The sequence below is a fragment of the Balaenoptera borealis genome (genome assembly GCF_965194805.1).
Source record: "Balaenoptera borealis genome assembly, chromosome: 3".
NCBI lineage: Eukaryota > Metazoa > Chordata > Mammalia > Artiodactyla > Balaenopteridae > Balaenoptera > Balaenoptera borealis.
Genome location: NC_138866.1, coordinates 77,036,101 through 77,059,185, shown reverse-complemented (window position 1 = coordinate 77,059,185; position 23,085 = coordinate 77,036,101). Strand labels below are relative to the sequence as shown.

At 43.1% G+C, this 23,085-nt stretch overlaps 1 protein-coding gene across 5 annotated transcripts in view; it reads left to right on the top strand.

The window, feature by feature from the left end:
- Positions 1-23,085, top strand: part of RYR3 (ryanodine receptor 3) — a 551,623-nt gene that overhangs the window by 193,857 nt on the left and 334,681 nt on the right. For all 5 annotated transcript variants that reach the window (XM_082384899.1, XM_082384900.1, XM_082384898.1 and 2 more), the window contains exon 3: positions 21,654-21,761. In XM_082384899.1, the coding sequence (XP_082241025.1) occupies positions 21,654-21,761 (108 nt within the window). The remainder of the gene's footprint in view (positions 1-21,653; positions 21,762-23,085) is intronic.

Sequence of the window (23,085 nt, the reverse complement as noted above, 5' to 3'; positions counted from 1 at the left end):
CTTTAGCATTTGTTGTGAAGCTGGTTTGGTGGTGCTGAATTCTCTTAGCTTTCGCTTGTCTGTAAAGGTTTGTTTGTTTGTTTGTTTTTGATTTATTTATTTATTTTTGGCTGTGTTGGGTCTTCATTTCTGTGCAAGGGCTTTCTCTAGTTGTGGCGAGCGGGGGCCACTTCTTCATCGCGGTGCGCGGGCCTCTCACTCTTGTGGCCTCTCTTGTTGTGGAGCACAGGCTCCAGACGCGCAGGCTCAGTAGTTGTGGCTCACGGGCTTTGTTGCTCCGCGGCATGTGGGATCTTCCCAGACCAGGGCTCGAACCCGTGTCCCCTGCATTGGCAGGCAGATTCTCAACCACTGCACCACCAGGGAAGCCCCAATCTGTAAAGGTTTTAATTTCTCCATCGTATCTGAATGAGATCCTTGCTGGGTAGAGTAATCTTGGTTGTAGGTTTTTCCCTTTCATTACTTTAAATATGTCCTGCTACACCCTTGTGGCTTGCAGAGTTTCTGCTGAAAGATCAGCTGTTAACTTTATGGGCATTCCCTTGTATGTTATTTGTTGCTTTTCCCTTGCTGCTTTTAATATTTATTCTTTGTATTTAATTTTTGATAGTTTGATTAATATGTGTCTTGGCACGTTTCTCCTTGGATGTATTCTGTATACGACCCTCTGCACTTCCTGGACTTGATTGACTATTTCCTTTCCCTTGTTACGGAAGTTTTGGACTATAATCTCTTCAAATATTTTCTCAGACCCTTTGTTTTTCTCTTCTTCTTCTGGGACCCCTATAATTTGAATGTTGTTGTGTTTAATGTTGTCCTACACATCTCTGAGACTGTCCTCAATTCTTTTCATTCTTTTTTCTTTATTCTGCTCTGCAGTAGTTATTTCCACTATTTTATCTTCCAGGTCACTTATCTGTTCTTCTGCCTCAGTTATTCTGCTATTGATTCCTTCTAGAGAATTTTTAATTTCATTTATTGTGTTGTTCATCATTGTTTGCTCTTTAGTCCTTCTAGGTCCTTGGTAAATGTTTCTTGTTTTTTCTCCATTCTATCTCCAAGATTTTGGATCATCTTTACTATCATTACTCTGAATTCTTTTTCAGGTAGACTGCCTGTTTCCTCTTCATATGTTTGGTCTGGTGCGTTTTTACCTTGCTCCTTCATCTGCTGCATATTTCTCTGTCCTCTCATTTTGCTTAACTTACTGTGTTTGGGGGTCTCCTTTTCGTAGGCTGCAGGTTCATAGTTCCCGTTGTTTTTGGTGTCTGCCCCCAGTGGGTAAGGTTGGTTCAGTGGCTTGTGTAGGCTTCCTGGTGGAGGGGACTGGTGGCTGTGTGTGGTGGGTGGGGCTGGATCCTGTCTTTCTGGTCGGCAGGGCCACGTCCGATGGTGTGTTTTTGGGTGCCTCTGAGCTTATTATGATTTTAGGCAGCCTCTCTGCTAATGGGTGGGTTTGTGTTCCTGTCTTGCTAGTTGTTTGGCATGGGACATCCAGCACTGGCGCTTGCTGGCCATTGTGTGGAGCTGGGTCTTAGTGTTGAGACGGAGATGTCTGGGAGAGCTCTCGCTGATTGATACTACGAGGAGCCGGGAGGTCTCTGGTGGTCCAATGTCCTGTGCTCAGCTCTGCCACCTCAGAGGCTCAGGGCTGACACCTGGCTGGGGCACCAAGACCTTGTTAGCCAGACGGCTAGAAGAAAAGAGAGAAAAAAAGAAAGAAAAAATAAATAAAATAAATAATAAAATTATTAACATAAAAAAGTAATAATAATTTTAAAAAGAGAGAAGAAAGCAGTGAAACCAATAAACAAATCCCCTGATGATAACAAGCACTAAAAAGTATACTAAGATAAACATAAAAATCAGAAACAAGTTAGTCTCAGACAGCAAACCCTAAGTCTGAAGTTGATCCCAATGTCCACCCCCTCAATTTTGGGACGATTCGTTGTCTGTTCAGGTATTCCACAGATGCAGGGTAAATCAAGTTGATTGTGGGGATTTAATCCACTGCTCCTGAGGCTGCACGGAGAAATTTCCCTTTCTCTTCTTTTTTCGCACAGCTCCTGGGGTTCAGCTTTGGTTTTGGTCCCACCTCTGCATGTAGGTTGCCCTCAGGCATCTGTTCCCTGCCCAGACAGGAGGGGGTTAAAGCAGCAGCTGATTAGGGGGCTCTGGCTCTTTCAGGCTGGGGGGAGGGAGGGGTACGGTAGTCATAGTTGGAATGCGAGGCGAGCCTGCGGCGGCAGTAGAAACCAGCATGAGGTTGCAACAGCCTGAGGCGCGCTGTGTGTTTTCCCTGGAAGTTGTCCCCGGATCCCGGGACCCCGGCGATGGCGGGCTGCACAGGCTCCCGGGAGGGAAGGTGTGGATAGTGACCTGTGCTCGCACACAGGATTCTTGGTGGCTGCAGCAGCAGCCTTAGCATTTCTTGCCCGTCTCTGGTGTCCTCGCTGATAGCCACAGCTCTCACCTGTCTCTGGAGCTCGTCTAGTCAGTGCTCTGCCTTCTGTGTGCAGACAGGGAAGGAATCCCCTCTCCTCGTGCACCCTGAAACAATGGTCTCTTGCCTCTTAGGCAGGTCCAGACTTCCTGGACTCCCTCCCAGCTAGCTGTGGCGCACTAGCCCCTTCAGGCTGTGTTCATGCAGCCAACCCCAGTCCTCTCCCTGGGATCTGACCTCCGAAGCCCGAGCCTCAGCTCCCAGCCCCCACCCGCCCTTGCCAGTGAGCAGACAAGCCTCTCAGGCTGGTGAGTGCTGGTCGGCACCAGTCCTCTAGGCGGGAATCTCTGCACTTTGCCCTCTGCACCCCTATTGATGCACTCTCCTCCATGGCTCTGAACTTACCCCCTGCCCAACCCCTGTCTCCACCAGTGAAGGGGCTTCCTAGTGTTTGGAAACTTTTCCTGCTTCACAGCTCCCTCCCAGAGGTGCAGGTCCTGTCCCTATTCTTTTGTCTTTGTTTTTTCCTTTTTCTTTTGCCCTACCCATGTACGTGGGGATTTTCTTGCCTTTTGGGAAGTCTGAGGTCTTCTGCCAGCGTTCAGTAGGTGTTCTGTAGGAGTTGTTCCACATGTAGATGTATTTTTGATGTATTTGTGTGTATAAGGTGATCTCCATGTCTTACTCCTCCACCATCTTGAAGGTCCCGCATTACTTCTTAAAATATTTATTTTGCCACACTTATTCTCTCCTTCTGGGTCTCCAATTACGTATACATTAAACCATTTTATGTTGTTCCATAGGCCACTAAAACTCAGTTCATTTTTTTCAACTATATTTCTCTCTGTGCTTCAGTTTGAATAATTCCTATTGACTTATTTTTGTTTCTTGATTCTTTAATTTAAAAGTGCCTTTAACTCTCTCCAGTGAATTTACTTCAGATATTGTATTTTTTTAATTACAAAATTTTCAGTAGTTTATTTCTAAGATTTACATATTCTCATTCTCATCTCCCATTGTTCTTATTTTTTTCTGATAAATTCATTAACATTTATAATAGTTATTTTAAATCCTGCCTACTAATGCCAGTATATGGGTTGCCTGTGGATCTGCTCCTTATGACTGGTTTTTCCTTTGATTGTGAGTCACATTTTCCTATTTCTTTGCATGTCTAGTAATTTTTATTGTATACTGAAGATTGTAGGTGATATTTTGGAGTTATTTTGTTTTCACTTTTCTTTCCCTAAAGAGTATTGTATTTTTTTGTAGCAGGCAATTAAATTACTGGTGGAGCTCCTTGATCTTCTGGAGCCTTGGTCTATTTTAGTTTTGCATTTAGTTTTAGGATATAGTTGTTAGTCTTGGGATGTAGCCCATCTGGGTTTTAAGGAAAATCCTGAGGTGTTTCCTAACCCCATCTAGATAGTTAGGCTTGATCACCAAATTCTGACACTCCAAAACCAGGTAGCTACTGAAACCTTCCTTCCTTTTAAGCATTCCAGCTGTTCCTTTCCATTGGATACTTGGAGTGCTGCGCTGTACAGTTGATGAGTGGGCCAGAATTTGAGGGGCATTTTTATGCCGATTTGGGGTTTTCATATACGGTGGTTCCCTCCTTTTTCCACATTCTCCTCTTCAATTTCCTGACATTCCAACAACCCCAAACTCAGGCCTCTGACTCCACAGCAGCTTTTTTTCTTGCCATCAATCCCCCATAAGATCCATAAACAAGGGAGTGCCTTCAGGGGAAATTGTAACTAAATGTGCATATCACCTACTTGGCTTCCCTTCTTTCAAGAGTCATATTTTTCCCTCCGGCTTTAGATTGCTCTCCAGTACCTTTAAACAGTTATCTTTTTAATGTTTTTCCAAAATTTATAATTATTATTGTCAGGAAGATTATTCTGCCGTAAGCTTCTCCACTGTTCCCTGAACCAGAACCTCTTCAGTGAGTGTTCACTGCTCTGTGAAGCAGCTGAGAGCTAAAAGGAAGAAGAGAAAATGGTGTTGAAGCAAAATCTGGGTTATAAAGAAGGAGTTTCCATGATAAGAGAGACAGGCATGTTTTAGGCAGAGAAAAAGGAGGCCGTAGAGAAGGAGAGACTGAAGCCGTAAAAAAAAAAAAAAAGGCAGGGAAGGGGGGGACTAACATATAGCACTGTTAGTGAGGGGATTAACTGAGAGCAGCTTCGGCATATGCAAAAGAGAAGAGGCAAGGGCACGTGTTTTAACGTAGCAAAGATGGGAGTTGAACACAAACGGGCTGATTGTCAGGGGAAAACATGAACTTGTGGAAACTGTATAGGTCCTTCATATGTAAAAAGGACATGAATAGACAGGGATTAAATTGACTTCAGGTGTGGTTAATGGGACATATAGGGTGGTGAAGGGATCAAAGTGGGAGGAGTCAAGTGTAACTCTAGAGTTACAGGCTTTAGCTGCCTATGGATGACATGTTGTTTAGTGAAATAGGGTATATGGGAGAAGGAAAGTGTTAGGACAGATAGTGCTTATGAACTGAATTTGGGGCATATTGAATTCAAAAGACCTGGAAAACATCCAAGAGGACATTTTGATAGGCATCTGGATGTATGGATTAGAGAGGTTGGAATGGAGATAATATTTAGGAGATATTGGCTTAAGGATAGCCAATCGAGCTTTGAGAGTGGAAAAAATATGGATTAAGAAGGGAAGAGAAGAGGGTTTGGAAAATGTAGATATTTAAAGATGAGTAGAGGAAGAGAAACACAGCACAGAGGAGGAGGAGGAGAAACCTAAGAGATCAGAGGGAAAATGGGCATTGACAATGTCATAGAAGCCACAGAAATCACGGGAAGAGTGTCAAGAAGGAGTATGGTCAGTAGGGTATAGGATGTCACTTGGAGGCAAAGTAATATGAGTTTGGAATGTGTCCATTAGATGTAGTGACACGGAGGCCAATGGCAGTCTTGGTGAGAGCTTGCTCAGTGGGGCGACAAGGGCAGAGCCAGTTTAGCCGAGGTGGAATGCAAGCAGAAAATAAGAAAATAAAGACAAAATAAAGACAGCCAGTGCAGAAATCTCTGAAAGAGAGAGTGATGGCTGGAGAGGGTCAGAGGATGGAAGGATTTTTGTAATAGAAAAGACTTAAGTGTGTTTAAGACTTAAGCATGTTCCTATGCTGATGGAAAGGTACAAGTGGGGAAAGAGAAGAAAGAGATGCAGGAGAGGGGAGGGATGGTTTAGTGTGCAAATTGCTGATACGGTGCAAAGGGCTGGTATTAAGAACAGAGATGAGGAATTGGCCTTCAAGCAAGGAAGACCTCCTATTCCACTGAAGAGGAAGAAGGCAAGGCTGGGAGGAGACCTGTAGGTTTTGTGCAGAAAGTTTTGGCGAGTGAGCCGCCTAGAGGAGACTAGTGCGATTGCTGAGCGGTGTGAGGGCACAGCAGGGAGGGCCAGCTGAGGTTGGTAACCATGACTTTTCAGCGCTACCAGTTTCCTGAATTGTGTCATCTTGTGCAGCAGCCCTCCGCAGGCCCAGCGCAGGCATGGAGAAGGTGGATGGTTAAATTCTGCCAGGGTCAAAGTGTTGCCGGGTGAGTGGGGTAAATGTCAAAAGGGCAAGAGAGTTTAGGAGACTGGACCATGGAATCTTGGAATTTAAGCTGAATGAGGAAAGAACTAAAGATAGGAGGAGACTGTGTGAGTGAAAAGGATTAAGGGGTATAAATAGTGATGAGAGTAATTGAGTAAGCAAGCCCGCTGAAAGGTGACTGCATGGTGAAATAGTGGGGTGTGTCCATCAGAGGTTTCCGAGTAGAGCAGTTTGGCTGAAACTAGGCCCCAGGTGTATGACCATGAAAGAGGGTAGCTGAACTACAGTATAGAAGATCACTGATGAAGAAGAAGCAAAATAACTGAGAAGCTGTAATATGTGGTAGATTATTCATATAGCCCATTAGTTTCCTAGGGCTACTGTAACAAATTAGCATAAACTAGGTGGCTTCAGACAACAGAAGTTTATTCTCTTACAGTTCTGGAGGCTAGAAGTCTGAAATCAAGGTGTGAACAGAGATATGCTCCCTCCGAAGCTTCTGTGGGAGGATCCTCCTTGCCCATTCTAGTTTCTGGCAGCCCCAGGTGTTCCTTGGTTTGTGACAGCATACCCCCAGTCTCTGCCTCCATCTTTATATGGCCCTTTTCTGTGTGTCTGTCTTCACATGGCGTTTTCCCCTTCTCGTAAGGACATCAGTCATATTGGATTAAGCCCCACCCTAATGACTTCATCTTAAGTTGATTACATCTGTGAAGACCCTATTTCCAAATCAGGTCATATTAACAGTTGCTGGGGGTCAGGACTTCAGCATATATTTGGGGGGAGCGCACAATTCAAGAAATAACAGTGTGAGTGTTCTAATCACCAGGAGTGGGAACGCAAAAGGGCCAGAGATTTCAGTGAAGGTGGGAAGGTGACAGAAATAAACAGATGGCAAAAAGGGAGGCAGCAAAGGGTGATGTGTCCAGGCACAGGAAGCTTAAAGGAGAAGGAGTTAACTTGTGGAAGAGCAGTGATCTAGAAACAGTCCCGGGAAGGAGAAGGACACAGACCCTACCTCCTAAGCCCAAGTTGTCTGAAGAATGAGAGAACGAGCATCTGGAATGGAGAGAGCCCCAAGGGAAGATTGTTCACACTGGGTCAGGGACTGTTGTTGTTTTGTGTAGGCAGGATAAAGGGCTCATTTCCTACTGGTCCATATGTGAATTCATCAAGTGGAAGGGTTGGAATCTAATCCTAGGGATGCTCAGATTCTGAAAATCATGGCTCCACAGTCCAGTTCTTCCCATCCGGCAGCTAAATGGTTTTCTTTCCAGAAGCTTTCCTTCCATTTCTGCATCCACATTGAGCCTCACGCTCTGCTGTCTCTAACAGTTAGGAGATGAGAAGGGAAACATATCCAAAGGAATAGCATAGAAGTCGAGAGCAACGCATGTCAAGTTTATTAATGCATTTGTCAGTTGCCGGATCCGAGGACCTAGTTAAAGAGAAGGAAAAAAGTGTTAACCCTGAGATCTCCTCTCGTCTATATTGTCCTTCTTACTATTTGAGTTATTAATACTGTCTTGGTAACTTATCTGCTTGAGGCAATACCGTCCCCTCTTCTTATTTAAAGACAGTCTGTACCTTTAGTGGTGGGAATCTTCACAAAGAATTTATTCAGTGTGTAAAGTGGCACCATCGCTTTGCTGCTCATTTGTCATTTACTTGTTCACAGCAGGCAAATGGCCCCAGGTGAATTATGAGTAGGTGTTATTCATACCCGGGCTCCTCTGCAGCGCTTAGTACTTTGCTCCTCAGACCTAATAGCTGCTATTTTGGTCTCGATTAGCAGTATTTTTTTCTTCCTCCACCAACTCTTGAACTTACTAATTAGACCACAAAGACTTGCCTTTTCTTCCTGTGATTAGGGGAATATCTCTCTTCCAGTTGTTACTTTTACATGGAATTAAAATGATGCATTGCGTTTGTGTTAGAATTTGAGTCAAAAACCCAAGGCATGTTACATCCGTCATTTTTATTCCTTGTGGGTATTTTAAAACCTGGGGATAAAACCTAAGCCATGCTGATGACCTCTTATGTGATCTTTTGAAACGATGTGCATATTCATAGTTCACAGATGAAATTATTGTTTACAAAGAACGGAATAGTGATTCAAGAGATCTGGTTTTGCTTTCCCTCCAACGTGCTTTAAAATGTTACACAAAATAACCTCTAGGATCCGATTTGCCAGCCACTACATGAGGAGAGTTTTGTAAAGGAAATGTTTAAAATTGTTTTAGAAGTTAAGATTTGCAGACAGTTAAGTTGACAACTTTATTTCTCTCCTTTTCAGTAGTTCATTGAGTAGTTTTTAAATAGTGACCTGAACAAACTACATGAACTGAAACATTTTATGAGTCATTTGGAAACAATATCTTGTTTGCTCTTAAATTCCTGTTGTGTAGCAAATAGTTGATTTTAAATAATTCAGAATGCTATGGAGAATTAATTTGTGTTTCTTCATCCAAGTTATTTCAGGGAGTGAATACAAATTGTTTTTAAAACAGTCATTCCAGGATTTAGCTGCTTTCTCTGTCAGTATGTTTTCCAATCATTTTTCTTCCATTCCACTAAAACTCAGCTGAGCTTTATGCAAAGCCTTTAGATGAGAACAACTGGTACAGGAAATCTGTTTGTAAGCCTCTGTCAGACAGTTCTTTTTGAGCTATTGAGTGGTTGACAGGATTTAAAAACCCTTGACCCTAATGATGCATTTCTCATTAGAGCACTTTCATCAAAGACTTTTGCCTTAAGCGCTCCTTTAGCACTTCGCTATACATCCCAACATATTTCTCCTTCAAAATAGAATAGATTATCATCTCTTTGGGGCGGTTCAGGTACAGTACTGCCTCAGAGCACTGAGGGTGGAATAATTGACTTCCACCCCACCTCCTCCATCCCCAGGGCAGTCCCTTGAGACTTGAAATCTGAATCCTTACCCTGATAAGCTGTAGCGTCTAGGTTCAAACAATTCTACTTCTTTTATCTAAAGGTGAGGAGAGTTTTTAGAATTTAATGCAAGCTCTGAGACTGAGTGAACGCAAGAAGGCTTACTATTATCATTCAGTAAAACCTCTTAGTAAACAGCTAAAGGGAATTACTTTTTTTGTGAAAAATACAGCCAAGAAAGATGAGAACTTTTTGATGTTCATGAGGAAGTTTCCAGAACCTCCTATGATCACCTTTCAGTTTGAAAAATGAGCACTGTGGTTTTGCTCACTCCCTGATTTCGCAGGTAAATTGTGTCATGAATGCTTTATCCTTGAAGATGATGATCCTAGCCGGCATCTGTGAGCTTTGGCACTGAGCTCACCCAGAAAGGCTGAGCTTCTCAAACTGGAATGAGCACATCCTTCAATCCCCAGCCTTGTCTTGCATGGGGCCAGAAATCTGCTTTTATTTTTTTTTTCAAACAAACTTCTGTCTGGTTCTTATGCAGGTGGTCCACAGACCTCACTTTCAGAAATTGTGGAAGGTCTGAATTTGCAGTCATTGGCCTTATACATCTGTTTCCTTGTTTGACTAAGTAATGACAAAGTAGCTAGATGTCATCACACAACGAGGCAAAGCTACCACCGACCTTGGCTTCATTAGTATCTCGTTCACCCTTTCCTACAGCCTGCCATGAAAAGTTTCGAATTGCCGTAGTAATGAATGAACTTGCTTCTTTCCCCAAATGTACACGTTTACTAGAAAGTCAGACATGGCGCTCATCTTCATCTTGTTCACTAGAACGTAAGGACAAATGCTGCTGGAGGACAACTGACTAATTTGAGACACTTTAAAATTTTTATTTATTTATTTATTTTTGGCTGCGTTGGGTCTCTGTTGCTGTGCGCAGGCTTTCTCTAGTTGCGGGGAGCCGGGGCTACTCTTCGTTGCGGTGCCTTCTCTTGTTGTGGAGCACAGGCTCTAGGCGCACAGGCTTCAGTAGTTCTGGTGCGTGGGCTCAGTAGTTGTGGCTTGTGGGCTCTAGAGCATGGGCTCAGTAGTTGTGGTGCACGGGCTTAGTTGCTCCGCAGCATGTGGGATCTTCCCAGACCAGGGACAGAACCTGTGTCCCCTGCATTGGCAGACAGATTCTTAACCACTGCCCCACCAGGGAAGTCCTAATTTGAGACATTTATCTTCATAAGGTCTGACAAACTTATCTTCAGTCACCATGAGCAAGGGCTTTCCTTTCTGAGGTATGGCATTGCTCTTTCAGCTTCTATCAGTGTGTTCATTCTCTCTCATGGCACCAAGTTGACACAACCATTGTGTGTTGGAGGTAACTCCTGATGAGGTGTTTCCTTTCCCCTTCCCTCCTGAGTAATCTGCCCTGCAACACCTATTCTCTGTCCTCATCGTTGATGGGAAACCTCACTAACCTGGGTTAGTTGCCTAGCGCAGATAAGGAAGGGAATTGAAGTGAAGGCTCTGTCACGTGAACTTGGATGGTTGGGCAGAGGCAGTATTTGATATGATATTTCCTGGTCACCTTCACCAGATGCTGAGTGATGGGTTGGGTTGAAATAGGAAGAGACTGAGTCTCCTACTGGTTTCCTTGTGTTTATCAAAGCTGGCTCACGACCTGAGTGAAAGGTATCAGTGACTTCAATGGGAGACAGTTTGGAGAGAATGGAACCCAACACGTCTCCACAGTTGAATGAGCATTTTGATGTTTGTTCATCCTTCATACTTGGAGTGCTTCCTGGTAAGGATGGCACTACTGAAGTAGATATAGCCCACTCCAGTGAAGCAGTGCTTATTATTAGGTGAACATTTTTAACTCATGCAGCTACTTCTGACTGGCAGTGCTGAATCCCTCTCCAGTATACATGTTTTAAAATGTCTGTGTTGAATACTACACGGCCCCTTGTAAACGGGGGCATGTGATACTAATCCTTGCACATGTAAATATCTAGTGGTAGTAGTTTAGCTCAGACACTATGAGGCAGTTGAAGAGGGTAGGATATAGGAGGACTTTTTCCATATTGGGGAAAAGTATTTATAACTGTTATTTATTTCCACAAAGCCTTTTTAAAACTGAAACTTTTATGAACATCTATCCATATACTCCTGCCAAAAGAAAAAATTTGAATCCAGAACTTAGTTTATAGTGACATGTTTATTTTTTCCAAAACAAAAATTCCATGGAGGGGACAAAAAGTAAAAACTGCATTTGCACATTGGAATTTGGATTCAATCTGAGAGTGGGAAGGAGGCATTGGAGAAAAAATTCAAACCATTTGGAAGCCAAGCTGTTGTCCTTGCCCTTTGGCGCCCTGAGCTTTATCCACTTCAGATCCAGAGCCTCGTGGAGCTGATACTGTAATCAAGCAGGACTCAGTACACAGGAGGTTCTCCCCGATAATAATAGTGGTGATCATTGCACCTAAGGGAACAGAACTGCCTTTGCGTACACAGTGTCTCTGTTCCATCAGCCTTTAGTTGAGCTTGGCATTTTCTCTTCTCTTGTGGGCGCCTCAGAAGGCTTTCCTCAATCTTCGCCTCCCTGTATGCGATGAGAGGCCAAGAGACACACATTGTCCCCTCCTGCAGCTGCTGGATACCACTGCTGGAGAAAATGGAGAAGTGCCTTGCCGTGGAGAAAAGCTTTGCCATGGTTTCTAAATTCTCTGACAACCATTGTCATTTCTCAAAAGGGGGGAGAGGGCAAGTGAAATTGCCAAGGAATATGCGGGCGGTACACTGCTGGTCAGTGTTCCTCCCACCAAAGCTAAAGGAAACCAAGCTCGCGACTAAAACACAAACAATAGGTTGAGACTAGACTTTCCTGCCAGTCTGCCCCCCTCAGCTTTGATCTCAGCTCTTGATATTTCTGCCTATCACACCTCATTCCGACTCCACCATCCTGTACCCTCTGCTGTTCCTCTTGCTGAGGCTGGTACCCCTAATTTATTCATGGCACATGGAACACACATGCTGGTTTCATCTCCTTACTGACATGCTGCCTTTCCTCTTTCCTGAGCTCTGCTTTTTTTCCAATATGTAAGCTCTTTGGAATAACAACTTCAGTTTCTCACAGTAGATCCCATTGAAAAGTAGCAAATTAGGGTCACATTCCTTACCACAGAGCTTGTTGTATTACCTGTGCTACTCATTAAGCTAGAGTTTAATTTATGACCGTATTTTTTTTTAGGGCCATACAAAGAGTCATTGTTTCCGCTACCTCCGTCTATAAACAGTAGGTATTGTTTGCTGCTCCTCGCACAGCTTGTTTTTTCCAGGTGCAAGTGTTCCACATTTCTACCTTTTGGCACCTTTTGTTATTTTACATGCCGACCATGCCAGGCAGGGAGGCAAAACTTGGCTCAATCAAGACCCAAATCAACCATCCAGCCTGTGAGTTATGCATTTTCCCAGCAGGCAGCTTTACAAGCCAGCTGCCCAGCGTTTTTACTCTGATTCTTTGGCTGCCCCTTCTTCCTTATTTTAAAGAACACAAGCTTCACAGCACTTATTTTTGCCAGGCTCTTGGTGACATTCTTCCTATGTACCAGAAACAACTGATGCTTGCAGAATAGAGGTGTCCAGGGTACCTCAGCATTACTTTTGGTTGGGGCCATAGCAGGCAAGATCATAAAAACAACAATTATGTGGATTTCAAATTATTGGGTTATTCATTTGAAAGAAATTCTTATATTTTGATGAATTGAACTCTTTTAATGAAAGATCTAGAGTAAGAATCAGTTACTGTCCAGAGACCTGACTTTACTTGTTTGGTCCAGTTACTCTACAGTATCTTTCAAATTGGGGTCAGAGACATCCTGCTTCATAATCAGCTGGGAGATTCTTTTAAAGTACCACCTGGAGAAGGGTGCCAGGAATCTGAAATGTTAGCAGCCTTGCCCAGGAGATTCTTGGGCCAACTGTGCCTTCTGCATTCACGCTTCCAAAACAAGCTTATTTGTGTTACCTCTTCTGAGAAATCTCCGGGCATCATCAGAAGGATAGTTGATGTTGCAAGTGTGGCTCTTACTTGAATTAATAAACATTCTCCCTGTGAGAGGCTAGACTGTAATGGATCCGTGGATCAGTGTGAATTAAACAACCAATATCTGGGCATTTGAGGGATGAGGCAAAGAAACAGTGATTGTGGGTGTTTTTAGTTCTTTATCACTTTGGGCTGGTATTTCTTGGCAGGACTTTTGTCAAAGGATATTTGTCCTGCAATTTGGATTTCCTGCTTCTAGGTGGCAGTGGCTCCTCGCTCACATAGGAAGCGTTTCAGCAAGTGCTCTGCTCAAGTAAATATTTAACTCCCTAGTAGAAGCTTTTTATTTTATTTTATTTTGAATATCAACACCTTTCTGTAACTTGGTAATCTTCCCTTCCCTTATGCATGATCAACTTATTCTATCCCTTTCCTTCTGAATACTCCCTCTTTCTTGGAGTAAACCTCAGGCCAGCATGGCATCAGATGCTGCAGTTGTTCTGCTCATGACTGTGAGTGATTTTGCTTAGTAAGTCTCCTTGTGCTGTGGTAGTGATTTTCCACAGCTGTCAGTCCTCCCAGGGATGCTCACTGTTCCCTAGAATGAAGAACCGCCAAGAGACTGGGGGATACTGAGAGCATTGCCTTCCTGTGGTTGATTCCTTGGGCATCAGAAGGCACCTTCTTCATTTCATTCCTTTAAAAGATAATAGCATCTTTCTCCTCTCCTCCCAAAAGGAATGTTTTCCAGCTATAAGTTTAAATTCTGTGCGCCTTACTGTTTACGTATAATGGTTTTTGTTAGCAAAGTTCAGGCAAAAATTGGAACTCAAATGTTTTGAATAGCTTCTGTATATATTTTCAGAAAGACCTTTCTGAAAGATCCTTTTCCATAGCAAACTATATTTTTGAAAAACTTAAACGAGGTTTTATACATTTTAAACTTGTTTCATGATAACTTTTAACACAGATAGGCAAAGTCTCTTCCCTCGACATGTTTAAAATCTGGATGCACACATGTTTAAAATCTCCACATGTATGTCCTTTGTGGAAACTTGTCCCATCATGCCCAGAGTTGAATTGCTTTTTGGAAGAGAGAGCTTACGTGGTAAGTTGGTTTCAGATTTCAGAACTGCATAAAGATGGAAATGAGCTCGCTTGCCAGGAATCTCAATTTTAGAAAGCTCTTGAGCCCCGATAGTCCCACTAACTGCAGCCCATAATCTTTGCAGTAGCCATTCCAGAGTAGAGAACTCTTCCTGAGATAGTCAAGAACCTAATATGAAGTCTTTAAATTATTAAAGTATAAGAATTGGGAGGAGACTTCCCTGGCGGTCCAGTGGTTAAGACTCTGTGCTTCCACTGCAGGGGGCACGGGTTCGATCCCTGGTTGGGAAACTAAGATACCCCACATGCTCCTCGGTGTGGCAAAAAAAAAAAAAAAAAAAAAAAAGAATTGGGAGGAGGTAGCCTAGTAGAATTAGAGTTCCACAACACAATGTTGGTATAAGGATGAGAGCCTTCTCTTCAGGAATATTGACACAGTATCAGAAAGAGTTGAGTTTGGAATTCCCGATTTAAATGCTATTCTCAGCATGTGATTGTGGGGAAGTGTTTCAACCTTTCTGAGTCTCAGTTTTCTCATTTATAAACTGTCTATCTATAATCTTTCTGCTAAAAGAGTTGATGTAAGAGTTAAATGAGGTAATATTTATAAAGGATTTAGTACAGTACCTGCTACAATTTATAGATAGGTAAATAGTTACATTTTAAATGTATATGTGAATTCTATTCTTATTTCTCCACTTGCCCATATAAGTTTTACCTAATTCCTTTGTATCTCAGTTGACCCACCTCTAAAATAGTTGTAAAGCCACCAACTATTTTTGTAGAAGTACAGAGACTGGGCAACAGCTTCAGGTTTAAATATTCAGTATATAACTTTCTTCATTATAATCTATCAAAAACTTAGCAGAGCTGACAAAGGTAGATTTAAAAGGCGCTTAACTGCATAAATACTTAAAACCTGCTTGGGATGAGATGTAGGTGTTAGTTTGCTTAACGATCCGGCTCTGCCTTTGAAGTATAAACACAATACAAATAATTATGTATTATCAGTAACAAGAGAGGCAGTCCACAGATGAGCTCATGTCTGCTGTAGGTGGATGAGATCATGTCTGTGAAGTGCTTAAAGCTCCTGAAATACAAGCTACATGCCCCATCTCTAGCCATCCTGGTGCTCACCCATAGAAAGTTGGTCTTATCCAATGCCACGCCGTACCTAGTGGGGCCAGATTGACCTGGAACATTTTCTGGAGGAGAGAATAATTTTCTGCCTCTGGGGCCTTGGGAAGTCTTCTCATCCATAGTCTTTGAGTAGGACTGCATTGAGCCGTGATAGGGAGATGGTTATCAGTCCTGTGTGAGGCACTGTGGTGAAATGGAACAAACAAGGCATGTGGAAGCCAGACCACTGGGGACAGAGTCCAGCTCTGCCTCTTACCAGCAGACATAGTGCCCATGGAGGTGAATTGGGGGGATGGTGAATTAGGTGAAAAAGCAAAGGGAGGTGAGGACAGAGGTTCTGGAAAGCCTGTAACTTAAAAATGCTGCTTCAACGAATGGAATTTTAAACAGAAGGGAAGAATCCACACAAGGAAATGGAAGGATAACTTTCCCATCTTGTTCATTCATTAAACAAAAATTTGAGTTCTGGCTCTGTGCCAGGAGCTACTTGCCCATGTAAATAAACCCTCTTTAGGCCACGCTCCAGCCTGGGCTGGCCTTTCCCCATCCCAACATGGCTGAGAGTCCTCTTGGTCCTGCAAGACATACAACTCATACTCTCCAATTTAGCATTGAATGTAAACTTTTTTTATTGTTTCATAAAGTCTCATCTATGGTAGATCTGTCTCTTCAAATAGCTTAAGAATTCCTTAAAGGATAGAAACCATGTCTTTTCTCTTTTGTTCCCCACAGCAGCTAGTACAATACTGAATGCATACTGTTAGGTTCTCTAATTATTGGCTGACTGCCTAATGGACATGGGAAAGGGAAGTAAGGTTACTTGGGCTGACTTTGGTTGCTGGGTCTCCAGGAATTCTCCTTTTGTGGAGAACATGTGTCATTCTCTCAGGTTCCTCCTCCTCTCCCAGGTGAGCCTCCCTCTGCTGACACCTGCAGGGATACCACTACATTTTCACAGAGACTTTGCTCTCCCATCATCATTCTGTTGCCCAAATGGAGATCCAGGGACAATTTGCCGAGTGCAGTTACTGTCTTCTTTTGACCCTTGGTGTGGCTTGTTCTTCCTGAATTCTTCTTTGCACTCTTTTTCCATCCGATAGAAACACTGGTTATCTCCCACTCCTCTCCTACGTCCAATTAGTCACCAGATCTTCTCTCTCTTAACTTCTGAAGATTTTTCAAATTCACTGCTTTATCTCCGTTTCAACTACCATTACTTTAATTCATGCCATTGTCCCCTTGTAACCAGTTTATTGCAACAACTTCCTAACTAGTTTCTCTGCCTTGGTCTAGCCCACTTCACACTGGACCTGCAGTGATCTTTCAACGATGCACATTTGATTTGGTCGCTTCCTTTAATGTAGGCTATTGCTCTGAAGACAGAGTCCAAAATCCTTGGCAGGGTGACTCAAGACCCTCAGCCTAGCAGCTACTTCTTTCTCAGCCTCACTTCTCACCTCCCTTTGCTTGTTCCCCTCCCCCTCCCCCTCTCTCCACTCCAGCCCTGTTCAACTCTGGGTGCTTCCTCACGCTTCCTTACCCACCTATGGACCTTTTGAATCATACTTTGGAAATTTTCCGTTTGCTTCCCCAATACTCCATGAGACCGCACAACCTTGAAGAGCAGGGATTTTGCCTTATCCTTACACAAAATAAGAACTTCAAAAATAGTAGATATATACATAAACATTTAAGTGAGTTATTGATGTGTGGATTTCACTGCCCTGTGTGGACAACATTTGACATTTATTGAGTACTTACTACGTGCCAGACCGTATCGTAAGTTCTTTAAATATAAAAAATGAGTTTATTCTGAGCAGTGGGTACTATTAGATCTCTACTTTACAGGTAAGGAAACTGAGGCAAAGAGACTAAGTTATCTGCCTAACGTCATTCAGCTAATAAGTGGTCGAACAGAGATAGGACCTCAGGCAATCCTGTGCTAGAGGGTTCGCTCTTAACCAATATAACCTATATTGCTTTTCATTCAAAGCCATTGCTGCACTTACAGGGTATGTTATTGAGGTGTGGCCGTGTGAGAGCCAGAAGGGCTAACAGAGAAGTGGGAGGAGACCCATGACAATGAGAGAAGAAGGGTCCCTTGAATCTTTTTTTTTTTTTTTTTTAAACAGGAGGAAAAAAAAAACAATTTAATTCAAGCACATGGAGGTGACACAGAAATGGGACCCCCAAGGTGATCAAGCAGGGTGTTTTATATAAAATTTTTAGACAAAGAAACAATTATTTGTGAAGATTTAGCAAAAGGACTTGTACTTGAAGCAGCAGACTAATAAAGAAACAACAAAGTTTGTTTATCCAGCTTTCTTAGCCTTCAATTCCCTAACTCTGGTAATAAGGATGCTTTCTGTCTTCGTGGTACAGGGAGGTGGTCCTTGAATCTTAAGCAGGAGGCTTGGGGAAGGGGCTCAACAGGCAAGTGCATGCTCAGTGCTGCAACCACAGCTACCATCAGTCACACACTCTCGGATAGTCTAGGACACAGAGAAGCAGCTCAAGAAGGCTTGAGTTGAGCACTTGCTGTTCTGTGTACTAAGGGTAGCAAAAGTAGAGTCAGACACAGATTTTGCAAGATACCCACAATCTAGGGAAACAGCCTGCATTGCGTGAAGAACTATATAAGCCACAGCGACTGTGGTTAACAGCATAATAGAGGGAGAACAGCCCTGTTTCTGTTAACTGTTTCTTCTCTTCATTTCCCTGAAGGCTTGCCTCGTACAAACTACTACCTTGGTGAGTGTACATTGTGGGGTGCTAGGTAGAAAAATGCTAAATGAATCCAATAACAGGAGTGTTAAATTCCCACCTTCTTAGACTTAGTAAGCCCCAGAAAAATACTTTGAGTGCAGCGAGGTATACGTTACATAGATTTATGGAACATGGACGGTCCATAGGCCTTCCCTTTCACTGTTTTCTACATAGTGGGGTTAAATGAATACCTCGTTCCTGGCTTATGCAGAGCCCTGGCATCTCAAGGTTTTCTGTAGGACATTTGGCAACATGGTGCTTCTCTAGGCTGCGGACAGGGCTGGGGAGAGTGATGAGGAGCTATTTCAGAACAGATGTCAACAGAGCCCTTCTCTCCGTGCTGAGAATCATCAAACACGTGCCCCACACCCGCCAGGCAGTGACCCAGGCACAGGCTCCAGAGCGCAGAGACAATGAGCCGGCCTCCTGGGGGAACTCTCATGCTGCAAACAAATTAGCTTTGATGGACCAGTAGCCTTGGCTCATTCTTGGGAAGTGTGGAGGTGGGAGCTCAGGCCGGTGTGGAGTTTAATGAAGGATGGCAGCTGGTGGAGCAGGTCAGACGGCTCTGTGCTCTGCACTCCATGTCACAAGTTGCTAGCTGCATTTTGTTTTCCTCCAGATATTCCTGTTGCCCTGTTCCCTCCCCTGCCGCTGCCCACATGTTGTTCTGCCTGCTCTTGGAGTGGTGTGACCTTATCCCCAAGCATGGAGAGTCCAGGCAGGACCACACTCTAGAGGAAGGAAAACTAAACTGTAAGGAAACTATGTAAACCAGTGGCAGACACAGTGTTCCCATATGAGATGCTTCCTCCCCGCGCTCACTCTCCCTCTGTAAATGTACCCATTTGTACCAGTAATTAAATCACGACCACCTTGGGACTTTTAATATCTGGAGGGAAAAGAAAAATGTAATTGGAGCATGCCTCGTGTCTGGTATCCGTGGGTCTCTATCAGGATGGGGGATGGCATCGCCGGGGGAAAGCTCCTATCCCTGTCCAAGCAAACCAGAACAGGAGGAAAGAGAGCTGACAGAATCACACAATCTCGTGTAAGGACAGGATCTCTAGCACTTGGAGCTGTGAAGGTTTCTGTCTTAAAGAGACTGGACTAAATAGGGTTCTTGTAAAAGTGAGCGTGAATGTTGGGGTCATTCAGTTGATTAGCCAAAATGCACCCTTTAAAGTACCAGCCATACCCGTAGACATTCCTGAATAGAGAAATCTCCAAATCGCATGCTCTAGTGAAGTGAAGGAGGAAGAGGAGACACTCAAACCCTAGCTCTTTTTGCTTCCTATTCTGGTGACATGAGATCCAGATAGACCAAGATGTGGTACGAAAAAAAACCTCTGTAAAATCTTCTGAGGTGGCATCCTCTTTTGGGAGACTGAGTCGGACTATATATACTTATGGCATGTGGTCTTTAGGGAAATGCTTTATCATATTATTGTCTGGTACTTGTAATGATGCGATATGTACTCTAAAAACACTTCCTGATGTGAAGCCTTGCCCTGCATCACCAGCCATCTGCTTGCTCACGTCTCATACAAATGAGTTAATTACCTGCAGCAGGAACAAATGTTGAAAACGAAGCAAGAAACGTAAAATAAAGACTGTTGTCTCCTCGTGTTACATACAGTTTCTCCTTGGTTACATCATGTTCATAAAGAGAACTGGGCAATTTCCTGTAACACCAGAATTCTAGGGAGTCTGGGTTTTTAGGATTTCTGACTGTAGAGATCCTAAGTAGAAAAGTATTTAAGTGGCAAAATGTAAGTCACCCATGGGCCAGTAGCCTTCAGGATAGGATGAGCCACTCTTGGCTTAAGGGGGTCTTAAAATTTTACTAAAGGGAAAGAGTGGGCAGGTCCAACAAGTGGGACATCATTTTTATTTTTGAGGGCATTGAGGTTGGGGAGGAGGAGGAAGAAGATACAAACACTTGGAAATTAAAGGGAAATTAAAGATCGCCAATTCCATAATCTTTATTTAAAAAATGAAAATGTTGAAAATCAGAAGGGTTATCTGTGCTTTAGTAGCAGGCTTGCTTTTAGCTTTTAAGTTGGAGCTCCATAGAAACAGTGTTACCTGTCTCCGAGTGTTAGACATAGCTGTTGGTGACTTCTGGCCCTCATTCCTTATTCCTGTTACTCTGATGGTGTCAATGTTCAGCCAATATCACAGAGGAAACAAAGGCTTGGTGTGCAAGGTGAATATAAGCTGTATTCCCAAGGAAAATGATGTATCGTGGAACCAGATTGTAAACTCCTGAAGAGCATTGATTTTGTTTTGCATGTCTTTATATCTTTCTCAGTACCGAGCACTGTGTTTTGCATAAATATAAAACTTAAATATTTGCTGATTGAAAATAGTCTAGGGCTTCCCTTGTGGCACAGTGGTTGAGAATCCGCCTGCCAATGCAGGGGTCATGGGTTCGACCCCTGGTCCAGGAAGATCCCACATGCCACGGAGCAACTAAGCCTGTGCGCCACAGCTACTGAGGCTGCGCTCTAGAGCTCGTGAACCACAACTACTGAGCCCACGTGCCACAACTACTGAAGCCTGCGCACATGGAGCCCGTGCTCTGCAACAAGAGAAGCCACCGCAATGAGAAGCCCACACACAGCAACAAAGAGTAGCCCCCGCTCGCCGCAACTAGAGAAAACCTGCACACAGTAACAAAGACCCAATGCAGCCAAAATGAATGAATGAATAAAGAAAGAAAGAAAGAAAGAAATTTGTTAAAAAAAATAGTTTAGTTGTGAAAAAAATCTGTAATGTTTCCATCAGCAGCAGGAACAGAGTTAAGTGTATGGATTTGGAGACAGAGTGCCTAGATTTGAATCCAACTCACCCAAGTGTAAGCCATGACCTTGGGCAGGTGACCTAACTTCTCTGTGCCTTAGTTTCCTCAGCTGTAAACTGAGAGATAAACAGTGTGTATACATGGAGTGATTGTGAGGATTAAATGAGCCAATATAAGCAAAGCACTTAAAACAATACCTGGCACAGAAAAGTACTCAATGAGCGTTAGCTATTACTAGTCAATCTGCAGAGAAGACTGTCCGTTTTTGAGAAATGTTTGAAAATATCATGGTATTACCTGAGCATATAATAAATCAGAATGATTGTTGTAGGGGTCATCAATTTCTTTGTTCAGAATTAAATTTATATAGCTCTTAATCCTCTCTTTTTACACTGTGGTATCCAGATTTTCTTAACAAGTAAATGGGCTCCCTATTTTGGTCACTATTGCCGAGTGTTTGGTCACTATTCTGGTCTTGTCCTCTTACAAATTATTGTGGATGAGATCCCAGTGACTTTCTTCCTTTGGTCCCACCCAGACATCAGTGTCAATCAGCCTTCGCTCCTTCAGCAAGACTGGATGTGTATTCTTCTCCCATGTGTGCCCCCAGCCATTACTCAAGCTGATCCTGACATTTTGGTTGCTGTTCCCTTGAGACTTGGGGCTTTTCTTCTCCTCATCCTTTAGAATCCAGCTTGAAACCCATTTTAACGTGAATAAAAAAAAAAAAAAGCTACCTTTTTACTCATTCATCCATCCATCGATCCAAGTGTTACTTTGATTCATAGGCTCTTTGCCCTTGAGATGTTACTGCGTGACTGATCCCCAACTGATATGAGTAGGTATCCTCATTCTGGTTTTATTTCCACAGTATGTTCCTCCAGATCTCTGCGTCTGCAATTTTGTACTGGAACAGTCCCTCTCTGTCAGAGCCCTACAGGAAATGCTTGCCAACACAGGTGAAAATGGCGGCGAAGGGGTGAGTACCTGAATTATGTCCTTGGTGGGGATTGGGATACTCCATAGCCCAGAAGTATACAATTCAATTCATTCCTCCAGTTTTGAACTAGAAAACCTTAGTTTTCCAGTTTCCTTGAGTCAATCCTCTTATTCCTCTTACTTAGCAGCCCTAACTCTGCTTCCTTTGGGTTAACGAACTTCCACCAGAAAATAGAACAGATCACCATTAATGCTGCCTGAGCAGGTCATAGGACATTGAACCCATAATCCACTAGGAAATATGGAGAGGCTGAAAGGGCCTTGGGATGGGGGGGGGGTACCTGTTAGGCTGGTTCTTTTTTCTTGGGAAAGTCTCATCAGAGATTTATGACTGCCTCAGTGCAGCACAACCAGGTTACAGTATTTTGGAGAGGATTTCCTGTAGAATGCAGAATCTTTGACGTGTACCCAGATTTCCACAGTTTCACTCATGATGAGCAAGTACAAAGCTGTCTTGAGTTTCTATTGTCGGTAAAATTGTCTCTAAGTCTTTTAAGTGAGGGATGATGGTCTCCCAAAGGTCTCCCAGGCAAGACTTTGGCCAGAGACTTCAGAGTAATGTTTGACCCTTTCACTGATGACCCATATCTATTTATATTCATTTATCATCAAGTATTTTAATTCTATGGCCTGAATATCTGAAGTCCAAACACCCCTCTCCACCCCTCTTAGATACTTTATTAGATGACTATCCTTTATCTTCTGCGTTACTACCTCAGACTAACTGCTTTGATTCCTTCTGTGCCTACCTCCCCTATCATTTTTTTCTTCACTCAACTGTCATAATGTTCTTTCCAAAATGCAAATCTAATCACTACACTTTACTGTTTTAAAATTCTCTGTCTGCCCATTACCTTAAGAGAAATCCCAAATTCCTTAACTAGGCATAAAGGCCTTCAGGATTTGGTGAGCCCTGCTTACCTTTCCTGCCCTGTCTCTCACCGTCCCCCACCCCAAGCACTCAGTGATCCAACCACATTGAATTCCCTTCACTTCCTCAAACACGACAACTCTCTTTACCCCTGATCATATGTGTCAGCTGTTTCCTCCATGTAAAACAGCTTTCTCCTCCTCTCTCTCTTACTTTATGTAATCTTTACTTCTCCTTCAAGGAACGAGTCTAGATATTAGGTCGACTGAGAAGCCTTTGTTGACCCCGTAAGTCTAGGTTGGGTGCCCTTGCTTGAGCAACAGTCAGTAAATAGTTCTTACCATTGTGTATTATAATTACAAGTCTAATTTTTTGCATCCTATACTGCACATAGGTAGGAATATTTGCAGGGCCTAGCACAGTTTATTACTTG